General features: G+C 45.0%; 1 protein-coding gene across 1 annotated transcript; it reads right to left on the reverse strand.

Annotated features, from left to right (window-relative positions):
* Positions 1-7,966: 7,966 nt before the first annotated feature.
* On the reverse strand, positions 7,967-14,829 carry LOC124310369 (POU domain protein CF1A). The gene has a single exon (XM_046774234.1). The coding sequence runs from the start codon at positions 13,902-13,904 to the stop codon at positions 12,552-12,554; it is 1,353 nt and encodes a 450-aa protein (XP_046630190.1). The 5' UTR covers positions 13,905-14,829; the 3' UTR covers positions 7,967-12,551.
* Positions 14,830-18,753: the final 3,924 nt, after the last annotated feature.

The following is an 18,753-nucleotide window of genomic DNA, read 5'->3' on the forward strand; positions in this document are numbered from 1 at the left end:
TACCTCGGCACCTTGGGTGCGGAAGAACTGATTTCCCCCTTCCAGGTTCAAGCCACACGCACCACACGTACACACACAACTACCGAATCCACAGTCGAATATAGATATTAGCGACACTTATGGCAGGTTTAATAAATCGGAAGGTCTGTTTGACACCTGCACAGATGCGTATGTTACGATGCACGGAGTATCCGCTGCACAGGTGCTCGCATACGAAGGGATAATACACGTTGAAATGCGCGAAGAAGAAAAAAAGAGACAAAAAAAAAATACAACGAGAAGAGTATACCAATACCGAAGAATACAGTCCGTTCGTTCCACGCGGTTGGTAATAAAGCGATCTTAGATACCACCGAACGCCGATTGCCAAGAGGGACTCAAGTCCCGATCGGTCTGGCCCGAAGCTGGACGGCCCTGTTATGTTGCCCGGGCGCATCCGCAGGACCACCGGGACGGTGCGACCGATAATTACGATTCGGAGATATAGCCACGATTCGTTCGAACCGCGTTGCGCGGAGTGAACAAGTTTTATGATTAACACGTGCCACAGGGTTTCAGGTATAATGCGAGACGGGGTGACGCGGACGTGTGTAGTAGGGTGGTTCGTTTCTTGAAGTTTTTTTTTTCATTAAGATACCAGTTGAAAAACTTGTGACAAATGCGGAAATAAAATTTCCCGTAAAAGCTGGAGGAAGTAGAAAAATATTTCGAGGTCGCTACCAATTATTAAAATTTTTTTTACTTATTTTTATGTATACACCTTACGGTATACTTACACATTGTACTAGTTTATTTTTCTCGTATCGTGGTCCAATTAATCGTTGTTAATAAAAATCAGTGTTCAAAACAAAATAGGAATTTTAAGGTGACGCGATATTCCTCTTTCGGTAGCACAAACTACTATCCAAACTTCTCCAAGACGGTTAATCTTTCGTACAAAAGACGAGAACAACCGACTGTAGAATTGTTAGACGCAGTTTGCTCTTGATTCGTGCACGATAATAATCGGACCACGATACAAACCAAAAAAAAAAAATAACCTAGCATATATATAAAAGTCCGTAAGGTGTACACGTAAAAATAAGTAAAAATTATTCCGATAATTGTTAGCGACCTCCAAATATTTCCCTACCTTTTTCAGGTTTCACAACAATTTTGCCTTCAGTATTCGTGAGAAATTTTTTTCAACTGGCGCCTTAAAACAAAAGGTGAATAATCGACTACCCTAGTGTGTACCTAGGCGCGAAGCAGGATGATCACGGCACCGTTTGTCCCGATACACCCGGTTTGTAGAATTCCCTCGGTACGTCTAAGTTCTCCTGCGCCGATCATTGCAGCTTCCACGCCTGAGCTAGCGGCTTAAGCTCTGCAGTAAGTACCCTGCAGCATTCGTACGCTGCGCATCGGAGAGAGGCGGCCGGCATGATGCGTGTGCACGGCACACAGCCTACTAGATAGGTACTGCGCACATTTTGACTTGGGTACATACCAACATGAATGTACGTTACTGGGTACATATTTGTATATCTAAACCCGATCCCTAATACGGGCTTATGCGACGTATCCTCGAGTATATGTTGACGTGTGTATATTCGTGTATACCGTACGTCGTCGCGTCGACGAGCTAGACTACGGAGCGAACTCGTCCCGAAGGTGTTCAAGGCTGCCCAAAGCCGCCCAGCCGGTTAGCTGGCTGCGCAATCCGAGGTGTAAAATAAAGAATGACCATAGGAAGAGAAATAAGAGAAACGAAAAGGAGACCCGATGGTGAAAAAATTCGGGGAGCGTAGACGTGTACGATCGTTCGGTGAATGTTGCGCGATTAATAACACCGGATAATGAGACTGTAGCGTGGCGCTTATTGTGGTTCGTAGCAGCTCGAAATCGTCTCGTCGTGTCATTGTAAGCCTGTCTTCGAAGGCAGACCCGGAGGTCAGTGAGCAAGTTTAAAACTGTGCATTTTCCTGCAGGTCGGCCACTCGAGACTCTTTTACAGATTTCGCAGCCCGTGGAATCGGGTTAAAGAGCCCCTGGATTTACAATAATTGACGAGCCGCGGCGGAAAGCAATTGGCGCGATCCGCGAAATCGGCGATTTCGGTGAAACAAAACGAGAGAAACGGAAAATAAACGGCTCGCGATGCTCGGGCTGTGCACACGGAGACACGAGAGCTGCACGATGGTTGAAAAAACACCCTTGCACAGGCGTTAATTGTATTTTAAAAAGCGTTGCGAATGATCGGCACGCGATCCCGCTCATTTTACTGCGCACGTGATGTTCGCGAAGATGAAAGCGTGTACACGGCGCGATGTTTCGCGGTAAATAGCGCAACGTGGTATCCTACGTTCGTGAAAATATTGATAACAATCTCGTCTCTTTTACGGACAATTTTAACGACAATACCAAACACAGCAAGGTTGTCCCATATTCTTTATTAACCAAATTATAGCGTCCAGCCGAATAAAAATGAAAAAAAACAAATTCGTAGCCGATTAGCATGACTGCGGTAGTTGATTTACGATACCATCTTCTTTGGATGTGATTTAAAATAAAAAGAAAAAAAAAGTGCCAAGCTGAAGTGATAATCTTGAGATTAAAATCATTTTTTTCTGAAATGCGAAATCGTTTAACGTTGCTGCATGTTAGTCTCTGCGACTTTTGTGGTGCCGGGGTTGGATTTTATATCTATAAAAGAAAAATTAAAAAAAAAAAAAAAAAAGAACAATAAAAACCAGACTCAACTCCTAAGGATCCCAGGACAGGACTCTATGTTACAAAACGTACTCTCCGCCGCACCGCGAAATAATTTAGTGACAAAATCTGCAATATTCCGTGCGGCGATAAGTCCGCGAATCGCATCCGAGACGAGGGACCGCGTCTAAAAAGCGACTACATTCGAGCCGAGCTAGACGACCATATTAGCGAGGCGTGAAAAGATGCTGACACCACCGCATTGATTTAATAGCCGATGCCCACACTAGGGACGTATAGTACCGTACAACAGTGGCGGTACCGACGAACCGACGGGAACTGACGGAGCTGACAATTCGACGGTGTGTGTGGGTTTGCACGTGCGTACACGCACGCACCTTACAGGCAGGCGTACGTACGGACTTGTACGAATACCTCGGTAGGCGCTCGAGCAGCGCGTGTGCGGAGGAAACAATTGAACCTCGTCCTTCTCTCTCGTGTCTTCTCTTCGTCTCACTCACTCTCTCTCTCGCCGAAGCTTAATAAGCACCGCTACCTACATTCCATTTCCGGTGCACTGACGTCACTCGGCAATCCGGCAGCTATACAGCGCCGACGACAACCTCTACTTCGTACTCACTGCCTCTGCTTTAGCTCCGCAGGCTAACTTGGACGCGCAAGAAGATAACTGCTCTCTATATGCACGCATCCGTACCTGTGCGTCCCTTGCGGGGTGGGTATATAATAGACTTTGTGTCGAATGTAGTTATGTTGCCTAGGCAGGAATGCGCGCGCTGCAACGCATCGTACGCACAATGTACACCCCCCGTAGTATTGTTATACCTGACCGAGGATAAGGTGCGGACACCCACACTCCGAATGCGCTGAGACTTTGGTATTACTAAGCACCTCTCGCCGCTTAGCGGTATGATAATGAAAAGCTTAGATATGTTTCTCCGATTCGCTAAATATCCATTCGCTCACTATTGCAGAATGTGTAAAACACGTAATACTCGGAGGAATGATTTGTTTGAATATCAATGTCTGCATTGATAGACGTGTTATGTATACACGTGCAGAAGAATACTTTATACTTGTCGAACAACGAAGGAAAACACCATGTTTCAATATATTTACGGAGTATTTTTTTCGTCAATGTAATACATCGAGCTCTGAAGCATCTATTTTTAGTTGCAATCGGTATCGTTTTGACGTCGTTTATCTATATTCTCGTGTATTCTAATATCTGAACAATTTTATTACACACGATTGATATACGCGTGATAATTATTTTTAGATTGATTCATCGTTCCGGCAGTCGAAGAGTGCAGATAAAGTATTATGCACAGTGAGTTTTCATTCCCCGTTCGCGAAAATATTCAGCGTCCAGTTTATCGATAAACTTGAAAAACATAGTCGAGCTACTGTGAGTATTTGGACCGAAGCCGATACCGATATGACGCGATTACCAAGATTGTAAGACCTTAAGATACAGCTCGTGTTGCAAGGAAAAATATTGCTGCATCGACGTGCAGATTGTCCGGATTAATCGTATCCATTAACCGATTTCGCGTACACGGCAAAGAGAAGAGAATTTAGTTGAGAAAAATAAAGGTATATATGTATATAAACCGTGAAATGGATAATAAGTCCGTTATTTTAGCACCATGCGAAGAATTCGCACATATTTAAATTAAGTTGTATAAATAACTTCGAAACGAATAAATACCTTAATTCGGACGATTAGAATCATTGCAGTATAAATATGCATATATTTCCCCGGTGTATATATATATGTGTGTGTGTGTGTGCATACATATAAATGCCGTGTGCGATGAATATTGACTTACTTCGGATATTATATAAAACGATTTCGCATTCTTCCAAATGATCCCAAGGATATAATTGCGATCAAATAATGAATGGTTGACTTTAATGAAGAAAACACTCTCATTCGTTATACACCACCGTAATTGTTCACTTAATTCCCGGCATTATTACGAGAATAAAGAAGACCTCACATAATAAAAATCAAAAAACCGAGTAAACCGGTTTTTCGGATTTCGTCAAATCCGTTCCCCCGCGCAGCGTGATCGCTCTTCATGTGACGCCTATATTCGTAGCTGTGAGAAAAATAGATTATCTGTCGATTTCGCATAAACGTTGTACACGTACATAATAACATTTTCCCGCGATACTAGTCAAACGATCAGATCAACGTAAATTCGCGCCTCCATAGCACGACGGTGAAATATGATATCCGGATAGGAGTAAATTTTCGCCACAGAACCAGAATGCGCGAAGAGTCGCCTTCCATATAATACAGTTCGTGTCAAGTTGTCCGGAGACGTGGGTAAGCCGGCAACGCCTGACGGTATTATTTCATTCGTATATTTATTTTTTATCGTCAACACGCCCGCGGCAAGAGCCAACGCGAATTGGTCACGCGAATCAATTGCGAAAGCGCGGAAATCAAAATCGGCGTATCCGGCGTACCGCACGCGTTCTCACAGCGAGTGGCGTGTACATGCAAGCCCATTGGCCGATACATTGACCGAGGCGTGATAGCCGTAATAACGACCTCGGTGTACAGATATAGGTGCGAAGAAAACGTCTATGCCCACCCTGCGCCCTACGGACGGATGAATGTCGAGCCTCCTACAGCGCATGCCGAGAATCTACCCCCGCAGACGATCGGCGCAGGCGCGGATTCGGCTCGTCCACCACCCCCACCGACGCCGCGACGCTGCCCCCACGCCCCCGAATCCTTTGACGGTCCCTCCGCCCCCCGCGAACCCAGCAAACAGCCGCGCGCCCCTAACCATCGCGGTTGTCACGTACCGGTGCATCCACCCCTCCGCGTCTAGGTGTGTAGGTGATCTCCATGCGTGTGGCGTATGGGGTGAAAGAAAGCCGGAGAAGAGACGGCGTATGACCGTTTCTGCCGACCGCAGCACCTGGCTTTCACGCTTTTCTTTTTCTCCTCTCTAATTTTTCTCGCAGCTATTAGACGGCCCGCCGTGCCGACGATGTAAAGTATCCGATGTTTGCCCTGAGACCCTCGGTACGCGAGGTGGTCGATTAGTTCCGATCTAAACCGCGATTATTGTACCGCGTGCGGACTGTTTCGAACGGTTGTTAAACTATTGAAGAACGAGGAGAGCGACATCGGACCTGATTTCACGTGAGGTTGAAACTGATCGTTTCATTGCAATTCTGTCCGCAATTCGGTATGGGTGAAAATTGCATCGAGCAAAAGATACTCGTGTTTTGCTATGCAAATTCGAACGAATAAAAATCATTTCGTACAAGTTTTGCGCAACTGAAATTTTTCAAGCTTTCGTTACGTTAAAATTACTAACTTAAGCCGCGCGGTATTCGTACTGAAATCGCGCAATCGAATGACATACATGGCAGATTGATAGAATTTTTTAGTTTAAAACATTTATACAGCGCGCAATTTCGTACCGAAGTTCGCGAAATTGATGTATGATGGTCGTTTATAAGCGAATGATCGTGAAATCGATCAGACGGTTGCGCATGTGAGTGGTCAAACATCTTGAAGGATAAATTAATCAGGCGTAACTTAATTTCGAAATCGTTGATACGGGTGCAATAATATGTATACACGCATGTATTATATACATATAATATAATACAAAATATCGTGTTGAGAAGGAATTAAGTTCTCGGAGCATAATACAAGTTTAAATGTATTACAAATTTCCGTCCATCTGTGAATGAATATCGATTACGATGCGCGTGGTCTAATCAAGTTTTCAAATAATTTATATAGATATATACATGCATACGTGTAATAGCTATATGCGTATAAGAGAGCAGAAGCAACAGCCGTAGACACGGAAAGGAGATGCAAATTAATTGTAATCGCTCCTCTAATTCACGCCACCAGGTAATAATAACCAACGGTAGAAATCCATTCGCGTGTGGAACGTGACGGTTTTACGACTCAATCTTCGACGTTCGTTCAATTTCTTCTTACACCCCGCCTATACGAGGTACCCGTCGCCTCAATAGTTTATAACCACGTTTGCTACAATTAGACGCACTTTACACGCGTCCGGTACCGTCGGACGAACCGGACCAAGTCATCCTCGTTCACAACACGCAGAGGCGAACACGCGTGCAGTCTGCTCATTGTGTGGATTGAGTACTTTGTATATACGGACGGTAGCACGCGTGCTCTAATAACATCCCCTGTACGCATTTATACAAGCATCCCGAGAACCGCGCGGCTCTGCAACAACGGAGGAACACGTATGTAACCAGATAATGTAATTAATGTGGGGAACCCGCCTCTCGTCGTATGTTTGCCGAGGCGTTCCGTTCTCGCGGATGTTTTCACAGTGCAAACAATCTTCCGTGAATTTCGCACAATATTTCGCCAGCCACGCAGTGCACCGGGTTCTTCGACTCGTCTATCGATGGCAAAACTTGTCAGGTTCGGCGATTAATGAAGATCTGGGTACCGGTTATTTTCTATATCTCGCATACGACGAATTATCGAAAAATATTCCAACATACGATTTTCAACAAAAAGTGCCCTGACTTTCCGAATAAAACAGGTTTCCAGCCTCTGGGACCACCGTGTATGCTAATAAATCACACTCCATGCACCGTCAATTCGCAATACACAAATTTGTATATTTGATAGAGGTATTTTCTCCCTCTTCTTACGTACGGCTATCAGCGTTTGCCATGCGCTGTGATTGGCCCAATAGTTATATCAGCAATCACGCACCTTTTTTTTTTTTTAACAAAATAAATCTCATCAACCGTAGAGATGTCGCAAGATTTCGCAACGTGAGTTTCTTATAGTAACGATACACAGAAATTTTCGAGCTATAGAGAAACCTTGGTGAAATAGCAAAAGGTTGCAGTCCGCGACGTCGTTGCATTTCGTTTCGAGAGATTTGGAATTAATTCGTGTCTTCGGCTTAAACTCAAAAATAGATAACGAATAATTTCAAAAAACTCTGAGCAGACGAAACTGCTATCTTGCCAGTGCATTGTTATAAATAATTTAAATTTTCGGCGGGATTTTTTGGCTCGATTAAAACTTGAATGTTAATTTGAAAGTGAGAGTGTTAAGATATATAAATACGCGAGGTGATGAGGACTTCGGAAAATGTGTTGGGAAAAAAGCCACCGAAAGCCGTTGATTATTGTATACTTTCATCTCGTTTATTAATTAAAATTCAGTAGTAATTTAGTTTCTGTCATTCTAACAAAACGTTGGTACTCGCCGGTTCGATTTTTTTTTTTTTTTTTTTATTATTTTTATTTTCAACTTTTTATTATCTTTACGTTTAAGTATATAAGTAGTTATTTTTAATATAATAATATACAGGGGCGGGGGGTTAGGGAATATTTCTTTCGGCCGTGCGATTTTTTGCGGGGCGGGTCTCTATACGTTAAATTGAAGAGTTCAATCATTTTAATAAGGCTGTAATTTTAGTACCGAAATGTATATGTTTTTGCTTTTTAAAACTCCTCTCGTGTCACGCTAAACAACGCCTCGAGGCTATTGCCTGATCTATATCTACCTATAAACCTTGCGACGCGACTTCAGGCTTGACTTATAGTTATAGGAAGCCTGTGTTACATGTTTGTGGTCTCGATTCAGTTTCAACGAAAATTGCAAATACCCCCCTGCACCCCTGCGAAATTTGCCTCTAAGGCAGAAACGCAAAGCTACGTGTATATAATATCCGACTAGATCGATCCATATCAAAGTTTTCATTTCGTATCGAATCACATCGCCCGCCGTGTTTCAGACGTTTCTCTTCGTTCGCAAGTTCGATTGATTTTTTGGTCCTCTCTACTTTTACGTGACTGGAGCTCGGTATTACACAATATTGTATGTATAGGAATGTTAGTTGCCATGACGTAGACATTTGGGCGAACCGACTTATTTCAATTAAACTCTTCAATTTGTCAAATATGTTTACAACTTTAATTACATATTCATTTATTGTATTTTTCCATTAGTATTTTTTTTTTCATTTATTTATTTACAAACAACAGTACGGCTCCTATTAGCTATAATCGCATTCACTTTATTTCGCATCCAATCACATATTCGCATTCCTCCACACTCTCTGCCACACACGTTTCATTAAAATAACAAAAACCAAAGTATGCAATAATATTATAACGAACGATCGACTGCTTCACAATACGTTTGCAATTTTCTTTTCTCATCATTTTTTTCCCTTATTTCTTCTTAATCATTTCTCACAATAATATAAACAAAAATATTACAATGTTTCTTTACTTTTAATAATTATAATAATTAGATAAATTTTTCTTTAAGATTAGGTTTGATTGGGGGGCCATGGTTTCTCTCCATTGGTTAATAAGTTCTCTACCACGTTTTCGTTATACAATTCGTCTTCTCCTTTTTTTTTTTAAAATTTTATTATTCCCTTCAATAAAGCGTTTGGTTCCTCCAATCTTTCAGAGTCCGGTCTTCACATGCCACCCACCACCATGCAACACATCTTCCCCATTTACTGCACATACATAATATGGACGAATAACAAATTTAGCACAATGTAGTTCGATCGAATGTTGCAAGAAGCTCTCACTCTCTCTTTCTTTCTCTCTCTCACTCACTCACTCACTCACTCACTCTGTCACTCTCTTTCTCTCTTTCGCGCGGTCTCTTCTTCTCGTATACGTATCACAACATTTTCGTATATAGTATATATATATATATATATATATATATATATATAAGTATAGTATATATATATATAAATATACATGTATATTTACCTATGCATACAGGATCGGTTTATAACCTCGCAGATAAAAACAACAATTATTAACCTTACAATATCACGATCACGTTGTTTGAAATTTTCAAAGCCTGCTTTTACACTTTGACACTTTGAGAGTGAACTTGCGATTCGCTCTGCACGTAGGATGGAAAAAAAGAGGATATTTGTGGAAAAAGTTAGCCGATACAACATTCTTTCAGACGAACAATGCATGCACGAATGTATGTATGCATATACCACGTTTCTTTCCATTTAAGAACGAGACACGGGGTGAAACGAATAAATAACTTCACTGCCAACGATATACAGTTAAATCCCAACAAATTATACAGGTATAAATTTATGTATATAGTTTCGATTACGAGAATCCAAACCCTGACGATCAGAAGAACCAAACGCCACGCGTACAATAACACAAAACATAAAAATAAAAACTAAAATCGCGCATTCCACCGCCCTATTAAAACAATTTTTTTCTTTTTTTTTACGTTTTCTTTTTTTTGCTTCTTTTTTCTCATTTGTCGTCATTTTCATTAAATCTTCGAATAGTTACACTACCGTCAACAGGACTTCACATTTCACTTCTTTTTTTTTTTTTCATATATGTTACACAATAATTCTAATATGTACAGAATTCAGAGAACCGATGCGTTTTTGTTTTTTATTTTTTTTTGTGATTTTTTTTTTTCGTTTTGTTTACTTTGCAATAACTCAAAAATAAAATAATATTAATATTACACAAATATAATATGTTTTCTTGGAACAAGAGTGCAAAGCGAGACGACAAGACGTGTATTTTCCTCGCGTATTTCACCGAAGAATATCGGTTATTATCATGCACAGGTACATAAATATATTATATACCTAGTCGGGTGCGCACCTGAGTTCGTGGGAAGTGCTAATAGCCGGTCCAGCCTCGAAACGTGACTGAGACGTGTTGTCGTGTTTCAAAACGGCGAAAAAGTGAAGAAGAAGTACAAGAGAAAAAAAAAACAGTCAAATGAAAAAGGAAGAAAACGTTTTCACTTGGACCGTAAACCTGTACCAGCGGCGACGGAACCGGGATGCAACGGTTCTGTCTGAAATTATCAAATTTATCGTGAAGAGAATTATCGGAGTGTATCCTTCCCTTCTTGCCACACGTTAAATTTGCAATGAATCAAATGCAATACTTAAACACCGTCAATCGAAACTAATTGAAATTTATTCTATCTTGTATTATTTTTTATTTTTTTCAGTTTGTCTGTGTCGTCGGTATCGGTACCGCAGTATTTATCCGACGAACGAAGGGGGAGGGGGAAAAAATGCCGGATAAGAAATAAGTTTGCGTTAGAGAAAGATTGTGTTTGGAGCACGCGTTGAAATCTCATTTTGCACTATGTATCCCGAGAGTATAGAATAATAAAATGTTAATAATAATATTTCTAGAATCTTTCGACATCTTTGTTATATTTTCTATACTTACTTTATACAGAAGGGGTTTTCGTGGGAGGGGGTCGCTAAGTCGCTCGTCTTTTGTCTTTTCCTTTCTTTTCTTGTCTTAATATGATTATTATTATTATTATTATTATTATTATCCTTCTTTTCTCTCTTTTTCTCTCTCTCTCACTCTCGCACACACTCTCTCTCTCTCTCGCTCCTCTATCTTTTTCTCTATCCCTCTCTTTCTCCCTCGCGACGCGCGACGCATGCTCACTTAACTTATTAGTTTTATGTGGTACGTTATTTACAGTCCATATTTACTTATATTACATCATTGGCCGGTCGGTTTGCCCGTGTAGGCAAACCCCGGCGGCACTCCTACGTACTTTAAAACGACATTCGAGCCTCCACATCCAGAGTCCAGAATCCAGAATTGTTACCTTCTGGATCCTGAATCCTCGATCCTTATATAAAGCTCGCACCCACTCTCGCACTCACGAAATATAATGTTTCATTATTTACCGTGCTCTTCAACATCCAAGAGTCTTTCTCTAGTTTCTTTTCTCTTCTTTGCTCATCTCTCTCGCTCTCTTTTAGTTTTACTATTAGTTTTTATTGTTATATATGTATAACGTTATTCATTCAACATAACGTTCAAACAAGCGTCCACGCGGCACTGATTTTCCACGCAACAAACAATGACGACCGTCGACATCAACGACATCACTCTCATTGTCAATGTATTAGTGAAACGTAAAAGAATTGACAAATCAAAAAAAAAAAAAAAAAAATGACTTAACTCTGAACTCTGTCTCGACGGGATAAAAAGTATTGTACAGAAATATTTTTTGCAACTATGTAATGAAACGAGGCTTTCTTTTCTCTTTCATGATTTGCACAATTTAAACCATAACTTCGCGAACAGTGTTGCTGACGAACTTTTTTTTCACCGGAGGTTTAACGTACACAAACGACGGTATAAGTATAATAATTCAATTTCCGTACATTGCATTATCTTTTTCGTTTTTAATATTTCTCTCGTTAAAAGATTGCGGTAACTGTTACGATTTACGAAAGAGGAAATTGATAGGAAAAAAATATGTATATATCACCACGTCACCACGATTACCAGAGTCCAAAGGCTAGTTATTCCTTGATCAAATTTAGCGAACTAGCGATTCAATTTAAAGTTTCACCAACAATAATAATTTATTTATCACACAACAGAACGAACGAACGAACGAACGAACGAACGAACGAACGAACGAACGAACGAACGAACCCGACGTACGCGAGGTTGACTCGACGACGTCATTGTAACGGTGTGGATACCGGATCCGACGTAGCACTTTCAAAGTTTTGGTACAAATAGATAGCCTTCCCGCCGTACTTGGCTGGCCTTGGCTCTATAACCCGTTCTTTTTTTCTTTCTTTTATCATAAAAATCACCGTGATTCATGTGTTTGTCCATAATTCACACCCCTCAAAGTAACGCGACTGCTGCACCAGCTACGAAGTGGAGTAGCTCGTGCGCGCCTGAAGGTAGTGATGATAAAACGGCGGAAGCCCTTCGGACGAAGAGTTCGCCTGCGAGGTTATAGCAAGGCCTAGTGGAGAAGGCCCCGGCGAACGCTAGTGGGCCGTAAGGGAATGTGCCGTAAGGCCCTGAGGGCTGAGCATCGGGGGACTGTGACTGTGGCCCATCGGTGATCCGTGAAGATGATCCTGGGGATGGTAGCCCTGGTGGATGCCGCCCTGGCCTTGGTGCCCGGGTGGCATTCCCTCCATCATGCCGTCGCCAAGGGTGTTCGGCGGCGTCATCCGCTTCTCCTTTTGCCGTCGATTGCAGAACCACACCCTGACAACTTCCTTCTCCAGCTGGAGACTGTCGGCCAGCGAGGTTATCTCCTGAGCCGACGGCTTCGGCTGTTTGTGAAAGTGCTGCTCGAGGGCTCCCTTTACCGAAACCTCGATCGACGTCCGCTTTTTCCGCTTTCTACCCTGGGCGGCGATCTTGTCGATGCTCGTCGGCGAGCCCGTCGTCGAGTCGGCCTCCTCGAGCCACTTCTGCAGCAGAGGTTTCAGCTTGCACATGTTCTTGAAGGACAACTGCAGCGCCTCGAACCTGCATATCGTCGTTTGGGAGAACACGTTGCCGTAGAGCGTACCCAGCGCGAGGCCGACGTCGGCCTGGGTGAACCCGAGCTTGATCCTCCTCTGTTTGAACTGTTTGGCGAACGCCTCGAGGTCGTCGGATGTCGGTGTGTCCTCCTCGCCGGCGCTGTGATCCCTGTCGAGCGGATGGCCGGGATGAAGGGGATGCCCCGTGGGTGGACTGTGATTGTGGGCGTCCCGTAAATGATGCGGAAGTCCCGCTTGATGATTGTGAAGCTGGTGCGGGTGCTGATGGGGGTGCTGGTGCAGCATGCCGTTCATCGCGGCGTGGTACTGCTGGAGGGTAGTCGGCGACGCGGCCCCGCCGCTGGGGTTGTAATGGGCCGAGGGAACGACGGGCGCGTGCCAAGAGTGCGGCGAGGCCATCCCCGGCGACTGGTGAGGACCCCGATGGTGCATCCCTTGGACGGAGTCGTTGGCGGAGGCCGCGGCCAAGGGCTTCACGTCGAGGCTCGCGTTCGCCTGGTGAGGGTGGTGATGGGAGTGGTGCGAGGTGTGGTGCATCCCCATCGACGCCGCCCAAGGATCGCTTCCGGGCTGGAGGCTGACCCAGGGGTTCGCCGAGCTGAGGCTCGCGGGATGCGAGAGACCGTTAGGCGTCGGCGAGGACGAGACCTGGTGGTGATGGTGGTGATGATGGTGGTGCTGAGGCGCCGGCATGTATTTCATCTCCCCGGCGTCGGCGGCGCTGCGGGGCGAACCCGAGGAGTAGCCACCCACTGCGATGTTCATCCCGATCCCGGATCCGGAACCACCATCCAGCTCAGCTGACACTGCGCTACTAACAGGCATGTACGTGGTAGCAGCCATCTACTCCAACCTACCGGCCCTGGTGGCGAGGCTCTGCCACCCTTCTTCACCGCTTTCGCCTAAGGTCCTGGGACCTCGTTTTCGCCTCTCTTCGACTCCTCGACGGATGCCACCCTCTTCCACCCTCCTGCACTCGCGCCGGCCGAGCGAGACCGACACGGTCCCGTTGCCCTCGCTCCTGGACTCTGTTATCGCTGTTCGAACAGGGGAACGGAGGACGAACGGACGGCTCGTGGTTGGTTTCGGGGTTGTCGCGCACCTTGGGGTTCGTTCACCCGGGCGTTGCTTGTTTAATCCGTGATCTTCGGGCGGCGGTGAAGATAAGGTCTCTCTCTCTCTCTCTCTCTCTCTCCCTACCGCACAACCGTGGACGATGGAAGCGATCGTAGTGTCGATAAACGGGCGTTAAAATCACCGTCGAGCGACACCGTAATCGGGTCGCACTTTGTAACGATTATACTGCACAATCCAGGTTACACACGGAGAGTCCATATTTCCTCGTTACGCGTTATATAGTCCGACAGAGTATAAATCCGTGTACGCGGGGACGATAAAACGTCACACTTTCCTCCGACGTATACTTTCCGTCAATGGTCAGAGAGTCCGCGGGCAGAGTGTCCAGCGTCCCGGGGGGCGGCACACGGCGTTCTACATTCGGTCCCTGGGCACAGGTCGGTTTTGTCGAGCCCTTAACGGGCCGTGAAACCTGATACCGCAAGGAGCGCACACCGCGATAACACGCATTAAGAACAAGATCACACTAAACCGCGTCCCGGACACGATACAGTTTCGAACCTGAGGGTTAGTGCTGCCGAGAGATCTCCGTACGCTGCGTCGCTCGTGACAGAGAGATATCGCTCTCATGCGTTATGCATGTCGTAGCTGAGAGCAACTGACTGCCTGTGCCCGGCTCGAGCAAGGGTCCCCGAAGTTCCACCGGCGGACCGAGACCTGCGCGCGGTCGCTCTCAAATTACCCCCACCCTGCACGCCGCCCCTCGCCATTGGTCCGCTAGGCAAGGTGGCCGTCGACGCTACGTCACGGTGGGCGCGGCCGACGCTGCCCCGTCCCACGACGCTGCCCCCACCACCGGCCGGATTCCCCTCTCGGGTCCCAGTGTCAATGCGATACCCCTCGCCTTTGTGCCTTCGGCTCGAGCTCGTGCTCCTGCCGCTCCTGCCGTTCAGCCGTCGTTGCCGTTGCCGCTGCTGCTGTTGCAGCTACCGCTCGTCTTCGTCGACGCCGTTTCGTTGCGTTGCCTTGCGGTTCGTTTCGCGGACACTTGTTCCCTAGCTGCGTTCTCTCCACCTATCGCGATTTTCTCTTCTTCTTTGCACAACACGTGCAAATTGTACAACAGTTTGAACCATTCTCGTACCATAATTTCTCAACGCAACAGGTATAATTGTACGGTTAATAACGCTGGGGTATGTATACACCGGTTCGACGGATTATTAATTGCGATACCATCGGTGTGACGATCGATCAGTCTTCATGATTCTTCTCTCCGACAAACAGAGCGTAATTCAACGGTAGGTGGAGATAGATGTTCTAATCGCGAATCTGCGCGCAGTTTCGAATATGTCAGACATGCGGATACGCGTGTGAATTCAAATGCAAGCTACAGGTAGCCGTATTATGCACTAGCTCGTAGAATCCCGTTGGCAGTGTACGTGCCGACTTCTCAATATCCAGAGAGTACGCCGTACCTTGGATGGTACACCGGAGCACCGGACTCGTTTCGACCGTGTAACGCTGCCGCCGCTGACCTTACCACGGAATTACAAACAGTTCGAACGAATCGTCATAATACCGATACCTGTCGCACATTGTTAGACTCGCGTCGCGGCGAGGGGAACCAGAGGGATGTATGTACAGCTACGGTATTTTATGGGACATGGTTTGCATACGTTCCGTCGAGCGTGCAACAGGCTGCGGCTTATGTCGGACGAAAATGATCACTTTGTATGGACTTCAGGTGTATTCGCGGGATCAGAAAAATGTGGGTAATTGAGTGTTGAATCTTATCGCGACACTCTCTGCCAAACGTGTGGACATAGCTGCCTACGTTTCTTTCGCCAAATAAAATTCATGCACGAATTGCGCGCTCTGATGGAAAATGTATAGCGAACTTTGCATGAGATTTGAATTTTTCTTTTTCCCGTTCTCGTATATTCCGTTCTTCGAAATTTGGTGAAAACTGCTTGATCGACGCTCGTCGTGCCGTCGACGGTTTTCGTTGCACGGTCAAACGTTGTACGTATGTACGTAGATACATGATCGTATTACGGGAAGACGAATCGACGTGTGTCGTTACACCTCTTCAAATCGCACGCGGGTATTGAAATGAAGCATAATCAGGCAACAATGGAAGTTGGACAACTCGGAGTTTAACATTCCCGAGGACCTACTATATCCCGTACAATGGTATATCATTACAATATGTATACGAGCGTCGGTACGGGAGTCGAAGAGATCAAAATTGAGTTGATTGAACGAAGCGAGACTACCACGCTCTCCGAGTAGTTATACGTCCGAGTTCCAGTAGCTGACGATGCGATGCAGTTACAGCCCCGTCCAATTAAAACGAGTATACGTACAACGAAAGAAGAAGGAAAAAAAAAACAAGCAAAGCAATAAAAAATAAAAAATAAAAAATAAAATAGAAGAGAAAACGAGGGGAACGCGTCATTCAGCGATGAAAAAACACGTCCTGTGTGCCGCACGCAACGGTGAAAACATGCGTCCTGTGTTGATCTAGATTCCACCCCCGCGCCGCGTCGTCCTTACAGCGCAAGGAGCCTGCGAAGACTAGCGTATATACCGTATACCTTGTACCACGTATGCGTATACGTCGCGCGATATGTTTTCCATAACTAAGATACGTTTAATTTAATTCGTGTTTCCTCATTGTGTCAAAATGAATTGAATAGCTGTGAAATATTTGCTTAGGATCCGGCGGGGACAGGTAGCTATCTGCCGCCTCTCTAACTGCAGACAAAACGAGCTGCTTGGTAGCTGCGTCGGGACGACGTCGGTGCCCCTGGCGCAGCCCTTCCTCTTCCTTAACCCCCCCCCCCCGAAAAGCACCCGCCGCCCTTCCGCCATGTAGATATACACTGCTACACGTAACCTCCGAAGAGTGCGACGTCACCACTTTCGGACCGCGCGCTCTTTACAACCTGAACGTTTGCTTGCATAATTTAAGCGCCCTTTTTGCTTTTCACAGTTCAACCGACCCCCCGCTGCCCCCCTCGATCCCTTCTTCGCTCCGCTCCTTCGGCCTGCCGCCCTTGCGTTCCGTTCGACCATCCCTGCTGCGCCTTCACCCTGTTCCAGTCTCGGGACCTGCAGCCGAAAAAGCTCGGGGGGCGAAAATATTTGTGAAAAAAAAAAAAATTCACACCGCTAAAGGTCGGAGAGGTGATGGATTTTGACACGGTTCGATTCTCGGGTGTCTGACCTGTCAGCGTCGCACGGATAGGATAGGTACGGCTCGTTTAGGGCAAGGCGTTGTTGATTCGAAGCTCGATTAGCACCTGAATTTAGCCGGATTGGAAGTAACCATACTTCACGCGCCGCGAGTAATGACGTACGAATACTTACAGTGCCAAATTCATCGTACGAATGTATGTGAATTGTTTTTTTTTCTCTCTTTGTTCTTACCGTTTATATTATACGTAGGTGGAATTTCGCCGACCTTCTGCACCAACGCTGTACGGGATTCGTTGAAATAGCAACGGAAACGAAAAGGCGCGTGCGAACACGCACCCTGCACCACAGCTATAACATTATGCAGCCGAGAAAATCATCGCACGCCGCAAGATATTGCGGCTGAGTACCGGGTTTTATAAGACGATACAATGTGTTGAGGGGAACGCCGTTAGCGCTGAATAACGGTTGTATCTACTAGCTCAATAAAGTGCAACACTTTTATTTGAAATTATAAATCGTTATATTGTGTTTAAATAAGCCCTGCGATTCCGCACCTACGCAATCTGCGGTTCCCACAGCGGAACGCGCTGCGCGGATGCTGATATATCTACAATCTACATAACCGCGCGACGCGTATCTAGAAAAATAATCTATAATAGTCAGCACCTAACACTCTTCAGCTTTAGTGTGAATACTATTTTCTAATGGATTTACACGAAGTGATAATTCATCGAGATATCGAATTGCACGTGTGGAATATATTTTTACCGCTTAATTGTTCGAATCAATGAAAATTACCCGCTATACGATCGAAGGTTGAAGATAAGTTCGCGATGGTGTATACAGACAATTACCGTTTGGGAACGACATGATTTACCTTTTGAATATTTTACGGCCACATGAATCTAGGTGTGGTCAGGGAATTGATGATTTTTTTCAATTCAGCGATTTTGATGGTCGTAGCTATCTGATACGAAACGGTATAAATCATAATGTAACTTTCAAAAGCAGTTTATGAAGATCGGTTTTGTTTATCATTATTATATATATGCGTTATAAATAGTAAATTAAAAATTGCGCGTACCGTTTGCGTGCGTATGATTCGTCACAATTCCTTTATGGGAAAGAGGTGCCAAAGTCAAGTTCGAGTCCCCAGAACCCTGTAATTTCTGTATTGATGGTAAAAGATGCACCGCAGCAATCTGCATGCACGAGCGACGATTCGCATGACGGAGTTGAACGATGGTGCAGCTTATGGTATACAGAGCCGGAGGCACGATGAATATACCTCGTAGCTATATTTTTTAACGCAGGGCGTAACGGGACAATGACAGAGTGGCTCAAAGCTGTGCTTTTATGAAGTCAATAAAATGCAAGATATTTCAACGACCGCGTGCGTTCCTCGTCAATAAAG

This window comes from Neodiprion virginianus, chromosome 1 (assembly GCF_021901495.1).
Source record: "Neodiprion virginianus isolate iyNeoVirg1 chromosome 1, iyNeoVirg1.1, whole genome shotgun sequence".
Classification (NCBI taxonomy): Eukaryota; Metazoa; Arthropoda; class Insecta; order Hymenoptera; family Diprionidae; genus Neodiprion; species Neodiprion virginianus.